Source organism: Tauraco erythrolophus, chromosome W (genome assembly GCF_009769465.1).
Source record: "Tauraco erythrolophus isolate bTauEry1 chromosome W, bTauEry1.pri, whole genome shotgun sequence".
In the NCBI taxonomy this organism is placed as follows: Eukaryota; Metazoa; Chordata; class Aves; order Musophagiformes; family Musophagidae; genus Tauraco; species Tauraco erythrolophus.
In genome coordinates this window covers 18571730-18588988 of record NC_141497.1, presented here as the reverse complement: position 1 = coordinate 18588988, position 17259 = coordinate 18571730, and the positions used below count along the sequence as shown (strand labels likewise).

General features: G+C 48.3%; 1 protein-coding gene across 9 annotated transcripts in view; it reads right to left on the bottom strand.

The window, feature by feature from the left end:
- Positions 1-3925: 3925 nt before the first annotated feature.
- The window catches only part of LOC147526251 (ubiquitin-associated protein 2-like), a 120239-nt gene continuing 106905 nt past the window's right edge, over positions 3926-17259 (bottom strand). For 6 of the 9 annotated variants that reach the window (XM_086630255.1, XM_086630256.1, XM_086630257.1 and 3 more), the window contains 7 exons: positions 12826-12904; positions 11136-11350; positions 9634-9733; positions 9443-9550; positions 7911-7978; positions 6697-6888; positions 3926-4717 (listed from right to left, as the gene is read on the bottom strand). In XM_086630255.1, the coding sequence (XP_086486381.1) occupies positions 4622-4717; positions 6697-6888; positions 7911-7978; positions 9443-9550; positions 9634-9733; positions 11136-11350; positions 12826-12904 (858 nt within the window). In that variant the 3' untranslated portion in view covers positions 3926-4621. Of the gene's footprint in view, positions 4718-6696; positions 6946-7579; positions 7979-9442; positions 9554-9633; positions 9734-10525; positions 10577-11135; positions 11351-12825; positions 12905-17259 lie in introns of those variants that run through there. The other 3 variants (XM_086630254.1, XM_086630259.1, XR_015222962.1) reach the window with 3 other exon arrangements.

Below are 17259 nucleotides of genomic sequence, written 5' to 3'. Positions count from 1 at the left end.
AATTTGGAGAAGTACTTTGGCAAAAAGGCCATGGGCTTTGCTGTTATACTTAATCCTCCTAAGTCATCAAAGGCAAGACTAGTGGAAAGATAGTTCATGGTTTCATGTGACTGCAGCAGGTATGCAGGACTTGGGGTAAAGCTGCTGCTGCTGCCAAGGGGCTGGGGTGCTGGTGGTGGCCAGTTCCCCAGCAGGGCAGGAGCATAGAACTCAAGAAATGGTGCTGTGCTCCATTTGGGAGCAATGGTGGGGGGAGGAATGTGTGCTTGCTGGGCCAGGAGGCTTTGACGTTGTACAAAAGGCTCGCAGAGAAATTGAGGTCATCACTGTACCCTTCAGAGTGCTTGCCCTGTCTGGCCCATTCCCTGCAAGCTCAAGAGTGAAGTTAGTTTTTTTGCAGTGCCTTGCTGTTGCAGTCAAGCTAAAATTAGCAGGATGAGTGTACAAGAGTAGCGCTTGCTGGACATTGTTTGCAGCGCAGCAACTGCTGAGTCAAATGTGGTTGCAGTCTGAGTGCTTTAGCTTCACAGCTGTGCTGGAGAAATGGTGATGGCATTTCAGAGCTGGATTCCCAGTGGAGTCTCCATACAGGCAAATAGGAGTGAGAGGGATGGTGCTATCTGAGCCTTCTGACTTGGATCAGGCTTGCCTGTATCTCTTGACTGGCTCCTACAGGATCGGTCTGCCAGTAGCTGCTTCATCCAGCAGAAGGTGTGGCACCAAAAGCAGGATAAACTCTCCAGCCAGTCCAGCACTGGGTAAACATGGCTGCCACTTGCACAGGTTTTTGATGTGGTGGTTGTTGTTTTTTTCTGTTTGTTTTTTTGATTTCCCCCCTGCCTTGATGGCCAAGTGCAGCTGAGCAACCTTGGCACTAGCATCAGACTGGAACAGGGCATTAGAGAAGAAATTGCTGCAAAAGAGCCCTGCTGGAACCAACAGCATAGGAAGAGTTCCACTAAGGGCAAATCCTGCCTGACTAATTTGGTGGCCTTCTGTGATGGGGTTACAGCATTGATGGATAAGGGAAGAGCAACTGACATCGTCTACCTGGACTTATCCAAAGCATTTGATACTGTCCCACACAACATCCTTGTCTCTAAACTGGAGAGACGTGGTTTTGATGGATGGACCACTCAGTGGATAAGGAATTGGCTGGATGGTCTCACTCAAAGAGTTGTGGTCAACGGTTCAATGTCCAAGTGGAGGCCAGTGACGAGTGGTGTTCCTCAGGGGTCAGTACTGGGACCAGTGCTATTTAACATCTTTGTTGGAGACATAGACAGTGGGATCGAGTGCACCCTCAGCAAGTTTGCAGATGACACCAAGTTGTGTGGTGTGGTGGACATGCTGGAGGGAAGGGATGCCACCCAGAGGGACCTCAACAGGCTGGAGAGGTGGGCCTGTGAGAATCTCATGGAGTTCAACAAGGCCAAGTGCAAGGTCCTACATGTGGGTCGGGGCAATCCCAAGCACAAGTACAGGCTGGGCAGAGAATGGATTGAGAGCAGCACGGAGGAAAAGAACTTGGGGGTGATGGTTGAGGAGAAGCTCACCATGAGCCAGCAATGTGCGCTGGCAGCCCAGAAAGCCAACTGTGTCCTGGGCTGCATCAAAAGCAGCGTGGGCAGCAGGTCAAGGGAGGGGATTCTGCCCCTCTGCTCTGCTCTTGTGAGACCCCACCTGGAATACTGTGTTCAGCTCTGGAGTCCCCAACACAAGAAGGACATGGAGCTGCTGGAGCAGGTCCAGAGGAGGCCATGAAGATGATCCGAGGGCTGGAGCACCTCTGCTATGAAGACAGGCTGAGAGAGTTGTGGCTGTTCAGCCTGGAGAAGAGAAGGCTCTGGGGTGATCTTATCGCAGCCTTCCAGTACCTAAAGGGGGCCTACAGGAAAGCTGGAGAGGGACTTTTTACAAGGGTGTGTAGTGATAGGACAAGGGGCAATGGATTTCAACTGAAAGAGGGCAGATTTCGATGAGATCTAAGGAAGAAATTTTTTACGTTGAGGGTGGTGAGGCACTGGCACAGGTTGCCCAGAGAAGTTGTGGCTGCCCCATCCCTGGCAGTGTTCAAGGCCAGGTTGGATGAGGCTTTGGGCAACCTGGTATAGTGGAACGTGTCCCTGCCCATGGCAGGGGGGTTGGAACTAGATGATCTTTGAGGTCCCTTCCAACCCAAACCATTCTATGAAATGGGAAAACATTCTGTTTAGTCTTGCCTGGAGAGAAGGTGAGACTGTGGCTGACTGCACAGTGGTACCTGCAGGCAGGATCCCAGATCAGTTGGGAGGGTGCTAGAAGTGTCTTTACTGCCTTGTGCTGGGGAAGAGGAAGGTGCTGGAGGGCAACACAGTCCATCACCTTCAAGCATAGAAGTGTTGCCCTTATGTGTTCACAGCCACTGCTGAGGTTGGAAGTTGTGCAGCTGGGGACAGTAGAGAAGCACTGGCTGAAGTCCTTGTGAGGTAGTCTCCCTTACAGCTACTCTGCAACAAACCCGAAGGGTCAAGGGGCTGCTGTGTGCTGACACCAAGTCCCATGTGTTGCCTTTTGCCACTTCTAACTGCTTCTGGACCCTGACACACAAGCAAGGACTGACCTACACCTGTGAGGCAGCAGTGGATTTCTACAAACAAGAAACTAAGCATGTGAAGATAGCTTTGGAGGAGTTTGTTTTTCAAAGAATAGCTCCTGTGAGGCAGCAGCTCTGACCACAGGTAAATGATGTGTCATTGCTCTAAGCCCTGTGGGCTCATCTGCTGGTGCAGCCCTTGTACAAGCTGGCAGTAAGTCTCCAGCCTGCAGAAATATTTTTGCCCTCCTTGAGGTTCAGGTCCCAAAGCTGGTAGCAGCAGGACAGCAGCAAGCCAAGGGCTTGCAGCAGCTGCTGAAGTTTGACCATTATTAAAACTTGAACTGGGGCAGAGGAATGCCAATGCAGTTCATGTTGTGCTGCTCAGAGGTAGGGGGAGGGCTGGGTGACACACTGACTTCTTCCAAGCCAACTAGGTCCCACAGGACCTGAGAGCTGGTGAAAGTGTGACTCCAAGAAAGAAAAGTGGTTCTCATGGTAGAAAGATGTTTTTTTTTCTTGTAGGTCTTGAAACAGAATTGGGAAGTGCAAAAAAGCCCCTCACCTGCTGCATGGACACATTTACCTACCTCCTGTGCTGTAAGGGGCCAGGATGCTCAGGAGGATGAGCCTGGGGCAGGAGCCATCCCTCAGGAGCCCTCACCACTGACCTTCCTCCTGGTGGAGGCCATGGACCTCGTGCAAAGCAAGAGAGGGCAGTGCTGCAGCTGTGGCTCCCTCCTTACCTATCCCAGCTGCTCTGCAAGGACTCAGACAGAGCATGAAGCCAGAGGACACCAAAGGCAGAGATGTGATACCTAAAGCAGGAGTCAGAGTGCTGCCCAGGATCCCATCCCCACTGCAGGTGCCTGTGAGCTCTCAGCACTGAGGCGCACTCACCTTTGTCATGGTATTCAGCATGCCCTACAGACCCATCTGCTGCTCTTACTCTCCCAGCTCAGCTTTTTTTTTGCAGGAGCAGGTGGAAAGGGACAGGCTGTAAAAACAAAACTCCTGGAGCCTTTGAAAACGCAGACAAACACCAGTGATATGCTCAGATCTTTATTAGGTGGAGGAAGGGCTAAAAAGAAATGAAACTCCTAAAACATTTACCGCACTGGTGCAGGACAAGAAGGACCACAAGTTACCTCCATGGTCTTTGTTTTTTTTAAAGTGGGGAGGGACAGGTAAAGTTTCCATCCTGTAGCTCTGGCTTTCCTGGGCAAGGTGGCTCAGGGCAAAAAGCAGCTACTTTTATTTAAGAAACCGCTACATAGTTTTTGCCTCTAATGATGCAAAGGAGGTTCTAAGACACACTGAGCCATCCAAAGTATCTCTCTAGAGAAACAAAAAAAGAAAAGCCTTTTTTTATTATTATTCAAAAATTGAAAAATAAAAAGGTGAGGCTGCAGCTCAGGGCCACAGTGATCAAACTCCCCACAAGAGTGTGTCTTCCACAGCAGGAGAGGGAGAAGACAAAAAAAAAAGGGGAAGATCCACAAAACTCCCCCCTTCCCTCTTTAAAGTAACAGCTATATTGGGGGCAGAAATGAAACCAACAGGATACATCTTGATTCTTTTTTCAGGGGAGCCCAGGCCTCCTTATTTGCCTGAATTTAGAATTGCATTAAATAAATGGGCTCCAGCTCAAAAAAAAAAAATAAAAAATGGCACAGTTCATCTTTGACAGAGTTACAAAGCTTAAAAAAACAAGGAAGGATGCCCTGGTGCAGATGGGAAATGAATAATTAGTTTTCCTACAAAGAAAATAAAACAGGCTGCAAGATGCAGAAACCCACATTTAGGCTCTATTACATTTACAAATACATACATAAATATATTACATACAACAGCAACTCAAAGAGAAAGCGGGCAAGTCACACAGAGAACAGCTGACTGCAGTTCTCCCCGCACAGATATTTGGCTGAGCAGTTACTACTTCTCCTAATAATTCCAGGAATGGGCTTCGACTTTTTTTCTTTTTCTCTTTTCTTTTGTTTTTTCTCCTCTTCTTTCATCCTCTCCCCTCCCTCCCTGGTTTCGGATTTAGTTTGTCCAGTATGGTGAAGTGCCATAGGTGGTTTTGGTAGCCTGAGACTTTTGCTGCATGGTGCTGGGTTGGTTGCGTTGGCCAGATCCACCCTAGAAATTGGAAAGGAAGGAGACATGGGCATCAGCTGCTGTAGCACCAGCACTCCCAGGAAGACAAGCCTGTCTGTACATCAGCAGAAGAGCTGTCACTCCCAGGGACAGCCCTGATGGCTGCCAATGCAGCGATGCTCCCCCTGAATGGATCTGTTTGTGCTCTGCAACATCTCCACATTTTGCAATCCAGGATGAACAGCCAGAGACACCAAGCAGAAGTGTGGGGATGCACCATCCCATTGCCCCCCCACTCAAGACAGGTTCAAGCATAAGAAAGGAAAGGAGCAGGACTGGGGACAGCAAAGGAGCTCTCAAGGTGAATGGAGATGGGGCATCAGCCAAGGATGTCACACATTCAGAGAGAGAAGTCATTTCCTATTTCTGGACTCTAAGGCAGAATATTCTGTTTTTTCAGGAAATGTTTATAGCAAGGAAAGGAAACCCATGGGCTGCTGAAACCAAATCAGAAATATCGGAGTCAACATGCAACCTGCAAGGGGATGCTTGACTTTTTCCCCCGGAGCTACAGTACAAGTGCTCACATCCTGCTTTCCTGCCACAGCCAGGGGACAGCAGCACCTGCCTGGGCTTCACACCTCACAGCTCATCTCTCCACACCCCACATGAGGATGGCCTCTTCACAGAATCACAGGCTGGCTGAGGCTAGCAGGGACCTCTCAAGGCATCTTGTCCAATCCCTCTGCTCAAGCAGGGTCACCTAGAGCCAGTTGTCCAGGACCATGTCCAGACAGCTCCAAGAATGGAGACTCCACAACCTCTCTGGGCAATCTGTGCCAGTACTTGGTTACCATCAGAATAAAAAACTGTTTCCTGATGTTCAGAGGGAACCTCGCATGTTTCAATCTGTGCCCATTGCCTCTGCTCCTGTCACTGGGCACCACTGAAAAGAGCCTGGCTCCATCCTCTTAACACTCTATTTTCAGGTATTTATATGCATTGATAAGATCTCCCCTGAACCTTCTCTTCTCCAGGCTGAACAGTCCCAGCTCTCCCAGCTTTTCCTCATAGGAGAGATGATCCAGTCCCTTCATCATCCTTGTGGCCTTTTGTTGGACTCTCCAGTACATCCAGGTCTCTTGTACTAGGGAGCCCAGAACTCCTTCTAGTTGCAAGCAGTGACACTGGAGGAAGCAGATGTGTTCAGTCTATCAATATGCGGCTCCGTGGCTGGTGTCATCGCCACAATTTTGGCTTTTTTGACAATGGGATGGGCCACATGGCACCAGGCCTACTGGCACCAGATGGGACATGCACAAGGGTGTATAGTGATAGGACAAGGGGCAATGGCTTTAAACTGAAAGAGGGGAGATTTAGATTAGATACAAGGAAGAAATTCTTCACTCTGAGGGTGGTGAGGCACTGGACGAGGTTGTCCAGAAGTTGTAGATGCCCCATCCCTGGAAGTGTTCAAGGCCAGGTTGGATGGGGCTTTGAGCAACCTGGTGTAGTGGAGGGTGTCCCTGCCCATGGCAGGGGGGTTGGAACTGGATGATCTTTGAGGTCCCTTCCAACCCAAACCATTCTATGATCTGGATACCGGACTCCAGGTGTGGCCTCACCAGTGCTGAGCAGAGGGGAAGGATCACTTCCCTTGACCTGCTGGTGGTACTTTGCCTAACTCAGGCCGCCTTTGTGGCAAGAGCACATTGTTGGCTCATGGTCAACTTAGTGTCCACCAGGATGCCCGGGGCCTTCTCTGCCAAGCTACTTTGGCCCCCAGCATATACTGGTGCTTGGGGTTGTTCCTCCCCAGGGGTAGGACTTTGTATTTTCCCTTGCTGAACTTCATGAGGTTCCCTCCCCAAGCTAGTCAACAGCATCAAGTCTGTCAGTCTGCAATCATTGTCAAGGCCCTTTCCCAATAGACAAAGCAAAAACCCCCAAGATCCTGCTGAGATGTGAGTGGGAGCAATTTGCCCTCAGGCATGCTGTAGATGTGGAAAGGGCGGACTCACCTGCCCATCTTGCTGAAGATGGTGATGCAGCATCTGGGAATGAGGCTGCTGATGTGCAGGCAGGATATGGAGAAATGGGGCTGGAGCATAACCTGGGGCAGCACCAGGGTTCAGGGGCCCAGTCGATCCGAGAGCAGAGGGCAGGCTGAAAGGAGGTGGCGTGCCAGCATGGAATCCCTGCTTGTCAAATGTCTGCATGAGAGGTAAGGGGGACAGCATCAGAGACCAGTGTGAGCAGGCCCATGCTGACTGGACAAGAACAAGAGTGGCCCAAACACACATCACCTGAACCTTTTACCAACCCCATGAGCAAGCCAAGTCACACCTGCAAGCACTTCAGCAGATGAATTTCAGCTCCTGTTCTCACCCATACTTCTGCACTAATGCCTCCAACATTTTATTATTTTTTTTTTCCACAGCTACTGTGCTCCTTTTTATCCTGACCTCTTTTTAGTCAGTGGGACATGGGATGGCAGCAGCTGCCTGAAATCAGTCCTTCACACATTGTGGGGGCTCAGGCTGGAATTACTTGACCTACACAGGGAGGCCCAACAAAAACACAAGAAGAACTTGCAGCAAGATTTTCCTCCCCCTGGCCAAAGCTTGACCCCTAACACTAAGCATGTAGCTGAGAGCTGGCTTCCTACCTGTAAGCATGGGATCACAGCCAGACACCAATTCCCTAGCTGAGGGTGCAAGGATGGGAAAACAAGAGCTAGACATAAGCCCACTGCACACCACAAGCTTGTCAAAGCACTTTCTGCTTTCTTTGGGAAGCTGTACACTGAGCAACAGCCACAGGAGAGCATGAGATCCTCAGGTGTTAAGGGTGGGCACTACTGACTGGTCTCTCTGGTGAAAAGCAAATGGCCTCTCAACTCACCTGCTTTGGTGGCTATTTTGACTAAAAACATTAGTGTCATCACACTTCATTTGCTCCCAGGACACAGCACGTGGGGCATCATGGGCAGTGTGCAGCAGTGTAGAGCGCTGTGCCTATGCCAGCAGCTTCTGCCAGGAGTTGACATGGCAGAAGTGGTGGGACAGAGGGCAAGACTCCTCTCCAACAGTAAACAGAGCCAGTGTAAGAAATGCCACAGCCTGCTGACCCTGAGACTGACTGGTCTGGGAATGGCCCCAGGTGCCAGCACTCCACAGGGGAAGCCATCAGCCTGGCCTCAGGCTGCAGGGGAGGTGGGTCCAGCATTGCTCACCTGAGTCTTGTTATAGACTGAGCCACTGATATCAGGCACACCTGTGTTACTTGAGGTCACAGAAACACCTGGAAAATAAAAAAAAGCCACCAACAATGAGAAAGTCAGCCCCCACCCAGCATGAATCCCATGTGTTGCTCCCAGCACCTCTGGTGGATTCACCTTTGTCCACAGCTGCTGCACCACATGCCCTGCTGCTGTTGCCAGCCAGCCTGGTGGGGTTCTCTGTGCTGTCAGACCCACAGCACCCCACATGGGAACAGAAAGGGCTTGGTTCCTCACTCCTGGTGCAAAGCAGGAAACCAGCCCACGTCCACAGCCCAGCGGTTACTGCTTGGATTCAAATGCACTTCACCAGGTAGCAGTTGGCTGCACCAAATGCTCATTTAAGATCATGGAAAGCCAGCTTTCCTCTAGCATTAGAGATGAATTTGGCTCTACTGCAGCATTCAAGAGCTTTCCAGTAGTGCACTGAGCAATGAGACTCAGCATCTGCTACACATTTGAGCCCTTGTCCTTTTATATCCTGCAGAAGGGTGAGGTCTGCAACACTCCTCTGCCCTGAGAGAATTAATATCACTGATTCAGGCTGACTTCCATCTGGACCGGCTGGTGCCACAGCAGGCTCAGAAACACTTGCTTACCAGCGAGGTGACTCTCAATCCAGCCACTTATTCCCAGTCTTATAAAGACTAGCTCTAATCATTTCACTTGGATCAGAATAAAACCAGCGGTTCCTTTGGCCAGTGAATCAGGGGACTGGACTCAGAGAGTGTACACTGATCTAAGTTTGTACCTTTCCTAGGACACTGCTGCTCTTTGGATTGTTCCTCCACAGAGGAGAGGGTTATCAGCTCTTGGCTGAAGGCAGTCTAGTTGATGTTTCAAATGAACAGCAAATGCTTGGTATTTGCTTAAGCCCAAGGATTAACTAGTTAGCGCTAAGCTATTCAGTGTACATTTCTCAGGTCTAACCAGCATGTGCAGAATAAAGCTTTCATGTAAGCTGTATAAATTCTTCAGCCTTACAGTCACAAAGGAAACATTTCCAGGCATGAAATAATGCAGTAAGTTACAGGGTGTACAGACAGCAGCTGAAACAACAGCCCAGAGATATGTGAACTGCCCTGCTTGCTCCCAACACACAGCTATCTCAGGTGCCTACCAAGAAACTCAAAATCTAGTCTTCATTTGGCAGAGGACCATTTCAACAGTAGCATCCAACTGCTTAAGCTTCAAAAACACAGCACTGCTGCAGGACCACTATTCTTCAGCAAAGAAAACAGCTCACCATTTCTCCTGCCTATAATTATGGACAAAGCTGCACATCAGCCACACAAATCCTCATGCAAAGTTCAGCCATGAGGTTTAGAAGGAATGCTTGGGCCATTAAAAAAGCATTTTGTATATGGGAAATGGAGAAACAGCATGGATCATGACCTTGTTTAGAGCTGGCTGCTGTGTTGGCTGCACAGCACTGGGAGTTTGCCCAACTAAATTCCGCTCGAGCAACCTCAAGTCTCACGTGTTACCTTTCCCAGGTCCAGTGCCAGCAGATTTGGTTTGTGCTTGAGATGACCCACTGTAGCCTCCTTTGCTGTAATCTCCAGCTGCCGTTCCCTGTGTTAGGTCATCATAGCCTGCTGGTGTGTACAAGACAAGGTGTTACAGTGTGCAAGCAGCTCTGCAGATGCTCACATGAAAAGTGCAGTGGTAAGCGTACCTGCTCCATAGCCATGCTGCCCATAGCCACTTGCTTGCTGGAAAGGAGTCGACGTGGTGTTCAGGTTGACTCCATGCTGCTTAGCAGATGCTGGAGGTACCTGGACAACGGAAGGGAACAAAAGGCACTTAACTGGGGAATGGCACACAAAACCCCTCCTCTAGCAAGCTCCCTCTGCCATCTAGTGGGGAAGGCACCTCCACCTCAAGTGGGAAATTTAATCTGGAGTTGGGAGCACTGGCATGGCATGGGACACAGCACTCTCACTTCCAGCAGTAACTTGCTGTAGTGGCTTTGTGCAAGCCCAAAGTTTTCTGCTAGAGCTGCCTCTCTGATTGCAGTGCAACCCTGTCTTAGAACAGGCTGCGTGTTTCTTTCATACACTGACTGTAAACAGCAAATTCTTACGCACAAACCCAAGAAGGAGCAACCACAGTGCTCTCCCTCCAGAATCAAACGAAACATCAACTCCTGCCTGAGGCTGTTTCATAAAACACAGTCCTACAGGGCCCTAAAATGAGACTCATCTACCCTTCCGCCTGAAGCATCACCTCTTCCCAAATAATATTCTCCCTCCTGAGACTACCAGCACTGCTCTCTGACTTAATGGTGTCTCCACCATCCTTGAAAGGATTTTCTAGGCACTCTTGTCTCACTGACTCAGCTTTGGGTCTCCCTTTCACTCTCCAGATGCTGCTATGGGCTTTCAGGAACATGAGCTGTAGCTATCTGCTATTTATAGTAACCTGTGCAGGAGTCCATGGATTCTGGCCTTTTAAATTTCCTGTTTTCTTGAGGAAGAGACTGCAGCTATTTTCTCATGCTTGCATGTTTTTGGAGATCCCTTGCAGACTGAGGAAGATGAGACTACTCTGCTGTCATGAGACCCCACCTGGAGTACCATATCCAGTTCTGTGACTCCCAGCACAAGAAAGACATGGACCTATTATAGCAGATCCAGAGGAGGCCACAAAGATGATCCGAGGGCTGGAGCACCTCTGCTGTGAAGCCAGGCTGAGAGAGTTGGGGCTGTTCAGCCTGGAGAAGAGAAGGCTCCGGGGAGACCTTATTGCAGCCTTTCAATACTTAAAGGGAGCTTATAAGAAAGAGACATAATTTTTACAAGGGCCTGTAGTGATAGGACAAGGGACAATGGTTTTAAACTGAAAGAGGGGAGATTTAGATTGGACATAAGGAAGAAATTTTTTATAATGAGAGTGGTGAGGCACTGGACCAGGTTGCCCAGAGAAGCTGTGGCTGCCCCATCCCTGGAAGTGTTCAAGGCCAGGTTGGATGGGGCTTTGGGCAACCTGGTGTAGTGGAGGAGGGTGTCCCTGCCCATGGCAGGGGGTGGGGTGGGGGTGTGATGTTGGACTAGATGATCTTTAAAAGGTCCCTTCCAACCCAAACCATCCTGTGATTCCAAGATGTAGGTTTGGGCTGGAGAGAGAAAAACCAGAGAGGCACAAAGGGAGGGTTACAGTCTAGGCTGCCACACTTACAAACATGGTTGGCCCATACTGAAATGCACTGGGTACACCGGGCACACCAGCATAATAAGGTAACCCAGTGTAGCTGTATCCCGGGGGCAGGGTCGGGTTGAGGAAGGGCTGCTGAGTTGTATGGTGAGTCTGCGTCTGGTTCTGCTGTGGCTGGGCAAGCGTGGTAGCAGGAGCAGGGGAGGCAGAATCCCCACGGCCAAATTTTGTTACGTCACCTGCAAAAGAAAACTGATCAGAAAAGCTATCAAAGCCACTCCAAAAGCGAAGGCTTCAAAGAATTTGAATCCTCTGAATACAAGTAGACAACTACAGAAGAGAACACATCCTACACTTGAAATGCTGCAGTTGTTCATGGGACGAACTCTCTTGTTCTCTGTTCCTGATGGTCATAGGGACATTGCCTGTTCATGGCACAGAACTCCGTGCCACAGCTAATCCATTGATAAAATGGAGATACCAATACTTACCTATCTCACACGGTCTGAGCAGATTCAGTACTATCAGGTCATTGCAATAAAACATGCTAAAAGCAGAAGTATGGTAAATAGCCAAAGAGCAAATGGTTGTTGAGTTAAAGTGTGACTCGCCTGGAGGTTAAACTGATTAGCTAAGCTTCATGGGCTGAAAGCAAGTTAGTATTTACAGGCAGTGATGGGCATGTTTTTGTCAATGTCTGTTTATTTGTCAAGCATGACTAGTTAGATGTCTGGTTCCTCACACCACCAAAGTTCTGGAGATAGCAGCTGAAGGCCAGGAAAGCAAGGCTTGCATCGCAGGCCACCTTATTGAAGAAGTAGGAAAGGAAATTTGGTTATTAACCCAAAAGCAGCCTCCCGAGAGAAGTGATTACAAAGCAGAAAACTCCTGAACACTTGCATTCTCTGGCAGCCTACAGAGCAGCATTTTCACATGTTTTTAGGGATGTGACATATATCAATCACATCTATCTCATTCCCAACTAGTATTTCCTTTATGTTGGTTACCAAAAAGTACGATGACAATTAATATCAGCATTATAGGAATTATAACACCTATGGCTACAGTTTTAAGCTGTAATCAGATGGCAGTGAAAGAAAACCACTGGCTGAAAATTCTGGATGGCATTAATTGTCATCTTTGCACACTGATAACTGAAGAGCAAGAGCAGGAATGAGGAAGGGCTTCTTAGACCACATGCTTTTGGGAACGTGAGGAAGAGCCTGCTAGATGCAGCTCCTGCTGGGAACGTACAAGTGCTAAAATAGCAGTAACAAAGTATGAGGAGCTGCTGGGGAGGGTGTCTATTCCAGTGCCAAAAAAGGCAAGAAAGCCAGTTGAATTTCCAGAGGAATGATTAAGCTATGGAATATTTTTCAAGCACCTGTATGTGCTTGGGAAGGGCACTAGATGACATTGCGGTTTACATTCATAACAATTTTGCACTTATTCTGAAAGGGTATCCAACTTGCTTCCAGAAGTCGTCACATATGAATTACTGACCAAAACCATGAAGGGAGAAGAAAAAAAAAAAAGAAAAAAAGAATCAATGCCAGGGTTGAGGAGATGCTTGCTTTTGTTTGACTAGTTTGGACTGATGGGTTTAACTGCTTACAGAAGGGAAAAACAACTGCTCTTTCAGCAACAGCAGGATGACCTGCATTTAGAAACCAGCACATCTCACTCACCATCCTCATCTTTAAATAGCACTTACCTGAGTACGGGTTGTTAGCAAGGCTCCCATCTCTGCCTGTCAAGGTTGCAGGAGCAGGGAATGTAATTCCATAGTAATCCTTAGAAAGAGACAACATCATTCATTAATAGTTGAAATCATAACAGAGCTGGACAGCTCATATGAACTCTGTATTATATGCATAAGAAAATTTAAAAAGCAAGAACTAAAGGAAACTTGGGCAGAAGCTGCCCTTATCGCTTACAGCAGAGCTGAAGATTTACCTGGATCCTCAACTTCAAAATAAACCTATTTTGTAGACATTTTTAATATCATATACAAATACTTAATCTCTTAATAGTAAGTTAAAGGCAACAACTAAATGCTTTCCTCTCCCAATCCACAGCTCTGAGCTGTCAATATTCCAGTGAGACTGTGCCTGGAAGACAGAGACCATCAGGGGCCAAAAACCCGGGGTCAGGCCAGGACCATAATTGCAATGTGGATGCAGTCTAAAGGTTTTACCCTTATACCACGCACTGTTTTCTAAAAGTAAAAATGTCAGTTAGGAAAACAGCACAAGCATTAAAAAAAAAAATGGAGAAAAAGAGTTACCACCTGATGACTGGAAAATTTATTTAAACTACATTACAGGAGTAACAAAGATTTTACAAATCTTACAAAATGTAAAAAGAAATTATGTATTGATACAAAAACAAAGATGACAAATACACCAAAAGTAAAAAACCCACAACCAATACTGGTACATTACATAAGGAAAAGAGATGGACAGGAAGAGAAATTCAGTGGAACACAACAGGCATCAGAGCTTGCCCAGGAAGGAAAGGAGAAACCATAAAAAACACACCAGCAGCAAAACCGCCCCATGTGTTGCTACCCTGTCGGAGTGCAGAAGAGACTGCACGAAGAAAACCCTGTGTAAATAAGGACTGGAGCTCGAAAGTTAGGCCTCAAGGGCAGAATGCCCTTGAAGTTAAGGATAAGAAAACTATGCTGTATGATAAGGGAGTAGTGTTTGCTTAGAGCAGAGCTTCGCTAGGCGGGTGTCTGTTTGAAATAAACTGTTAAATATGACAAGTGTATGTATCATCCAATAATGGTGTAGAAAAGGTGTGGTCTCAGGATTATTGGCAAATACTGTCTATATAAGCAATAAGAACTGCGCAATAAACGAGACTTCCTGTCGCGGACTGCCTGTGTCTTCTTCCAATGGGTCGCAACCAAACGGCTGTTGCGACCACAACGTATTCCACAATCAGAAGGCTCTTCTTAAACTCACTACTATCTTAGTCCAACAGAGAGCTCCGACTCACACTCTCCAGGGGCTCCTGCCACTCCAAACTCCAGGAGGGAAATGCCCCACTCCCTCTTGGGAGTGCCCCACCTTTAAGCCTCCATGGGTCACGTGATCTCCAGCCAATCAACGTGACTCAGCACCTGTCTTGATGAGACACAGGTGCTTCTCATGTAGCAGCCGGGAAACTTCCCCGACAACTTCCTGCAGCTAACTCATATTGAGTCGTCTCAGTACTTCTCCAAATCCCTTCTCCGCAATTTGGCGCCCGAACAGGGACAGGAAGAATGAGCTGGACTCACTATCGTTTCGCTTGGGACATCTATTACTTGTTTTGAACGAGTGTTATTTTAGTGGAGAAGGGACGGCGACTTCAGGCAGCCCATCGGGGAAAGCTGGACAATCTGCGGGATCCATTGTTGCAATTGGTGAGAAGCTTCTTAGAGGAGCGTGGATTAAAACTTGGAAAAAGATATTGGCCCCCCTGATTGCAGTGGGGTATGCAAAAGATATTATTGGGAAACACGAAGAATTAGGAACCAAAGGAAAGAAGAAGTAAGCGACTGAAGAAAAAAAAAAAAAGTGACACCTGCCTCAACAGGAGGAGGTAAGTGACTGGGAACAATGGGAAGCATGGCTTTAACAGAACATAAGTCTGTAGTTAAGGTGTTGACAAAGTGCTAGAGAAACCAGCACTATTAACAGTTCTGACTTGATAAAACTCCCGGTACTCCTGGTTTGGGTATCAGCCCATGTACCGGAGGCAAGCTCTTCTAATATATACATGACAAGGACTTGGGACACTATAGACGTTAAACTTGGGCGTGCAGCCACCTGTGGGGATGCTGCTGGCCTGGAAAAGTCATCATCGAATCTTTTAATCCAAGGCCCCGAACGAAAAACAGACTTATTGCTTTCCCCCTCTTCCAACGCAGTCGGTACACCGGCACCCCCGCGCCGCGCCGCCCACCGCGCCCGGCGGCGCCCCGGGAACGCCGCTGCTGCTGCCGGCCGGGGCCGCGGGCGCGGCGTTGGCCTCGGCGCTGCCGCCCGTGCGCGGAGCGAGCCGCGGCTGGACGGGACGGAGACGCGCTGCGGGCCCCGCTGCGCCGGTTCGTTCGCAGCTGATGGTCCCTCGGCGGGAGGGGGCGGCGGCGGTTACGGAGCGCGAGCGGCCGGAGCTGCGGCAACAACAACAACAGCGACAACAACAAGGGGGGGGCCGGCACAGGGCGGATGGGTCGTCGTCGCCACCCCGCCCCCCCCCGCCCGGCTGAGGCGAGGGAGGGCTGACCCTCCGCCGCTGCCCCCCCCCACCCGCCAGCCGCGCCTGGAGAGCGGCCGCTTGGCCCCGCCCCCCCGCCCGGCTGAGGCCCGGGGCCCAGGTTGTACCACGAGCCAGCACATCGTAACTTGGATCGTCTCGATCGGCATCGCGGGAAATAACTAATCCTCCTTTGTTCCAGCAATTTCAACAGTTAATATCAGTGTTGCAAAACCGTAAACACGCATATACCATGGTACATCTGCGAGCGCACACCGCGCTGCCAGGGCCTGTAGCAGAAGGGAACAGGCGAGCTGAGCCTCTCACGAGTGCAGCTCTGGTACCAAACTCGCTCATGCAGGCAAACATCTTGCATGACTTCTACCATCAGAATGCTGATGCTATTAGGTGACAATGTGGTATAACAAGAGAGCAAGCCCGCTCAATCGTACAATTGTGTAGTAGCTGTTAAAATATGATCATGCCACCAATGAATGGTGTTAATCCTCGTGGTTTACGCTCGCAGGAACTTTGGCATACGCTTCTTATCAGACATATGTATTCTTGTCATCATAAGGTATTGAGCATGTTACTGGTATTCCTTACAATCCTACTGGGCAACTGATCATAGAATATGCACATGGTACTTTGGAGAATATGCTTTTAAAACAAGAAGGGGGAATGATGGGGAAATCTCCCAATGAAACAATAGCTAAAGTGTTATAGGTGTTAAATTTCTTAAATCGAGAGCTAAATATTTTGGGATGAATAAAATGTCACACATGTCAAAATCAGGCACAGGCAGGGTTACAGCAAGTGGCTTTCCAACAACTGACTGAATTGGCTATGAGAGCATTAAGACGTGTCCCTGATTTTTGGGACAGGGGAGGCTTCCTCTGCTTCCATCCAGCAGGGAGCACAGGAACCTTATGAGCATTTCCTTGATCGGCTACAAATGGCAGTTCAGAGATAAACAGAAAATCCGGCTACTGCAGATGTGTTGGTATTCCAGTTAGCCATTGAAAATGCTAACACAGACTGCCAACGAGCTCTTCATCTTATCAGAAATCGGGCAAAAACGATTGCAGATTTAGTAAAGGCGTGTCAGAATGTGGGCTGGGAACACTATAAAGCAGAGATATTGGCAGCTAAATGTTTTGGTCAACAGTAATCACTGACACGTTGGTGCATTTAATTCCTACTGGTGTCTTTGGTCTTATATCACAAGGATTATGTGCACTATTGCTGGGATGATCATCCACCACAAAATTAGGATTGCTTGTACTCCCAAGGGTAATTGATCCTGAGGAAAAAAAAAGCCAAACAAACAAACAAAACACCAAAATGCTAATAACTGCTTCTGCAGGGCTATAATAGAGCTTAGCAGGGTATTCCTTCGCATATAAGGGGAGATCCATGTACTATAGGGACTTTAAGAATGTATTTCCCTAACGCCACCATGATCCTAAGTCATAGACACACCCGGAATAGGTGCAGCACGCATGCTTATGATAGCTAGTGTGATTCCAGAGCAGGATTTTGGGAACCAGCTAAAATCATTGCAGCTTCAATATTTGCACCAGGAGTTGGAGTGGCACAGGCATTAACTACACTGAATAAGTTGGGTTGTTGGCTTGCAAAACAAATTAATGCTACAGCTTCTGCTTTATCAATGCTCTTAATTGACAGGATGGTTAAAATCTTTAGCAAAAGCAGACATTATATTGCTAGTAGTTCTTTTATGCATAGTAATAATCACCCCCTGCCTATTGTCATGCTCCCAGTGAACGGTACAGAGTACGGTTCATCAAGTAATGGTCACAGAAAAACAAAAAAAAAGGGGAATTGTACAATCATACACACAGTTACAGTTGGGGTTTGACCTTGATGATTTAAG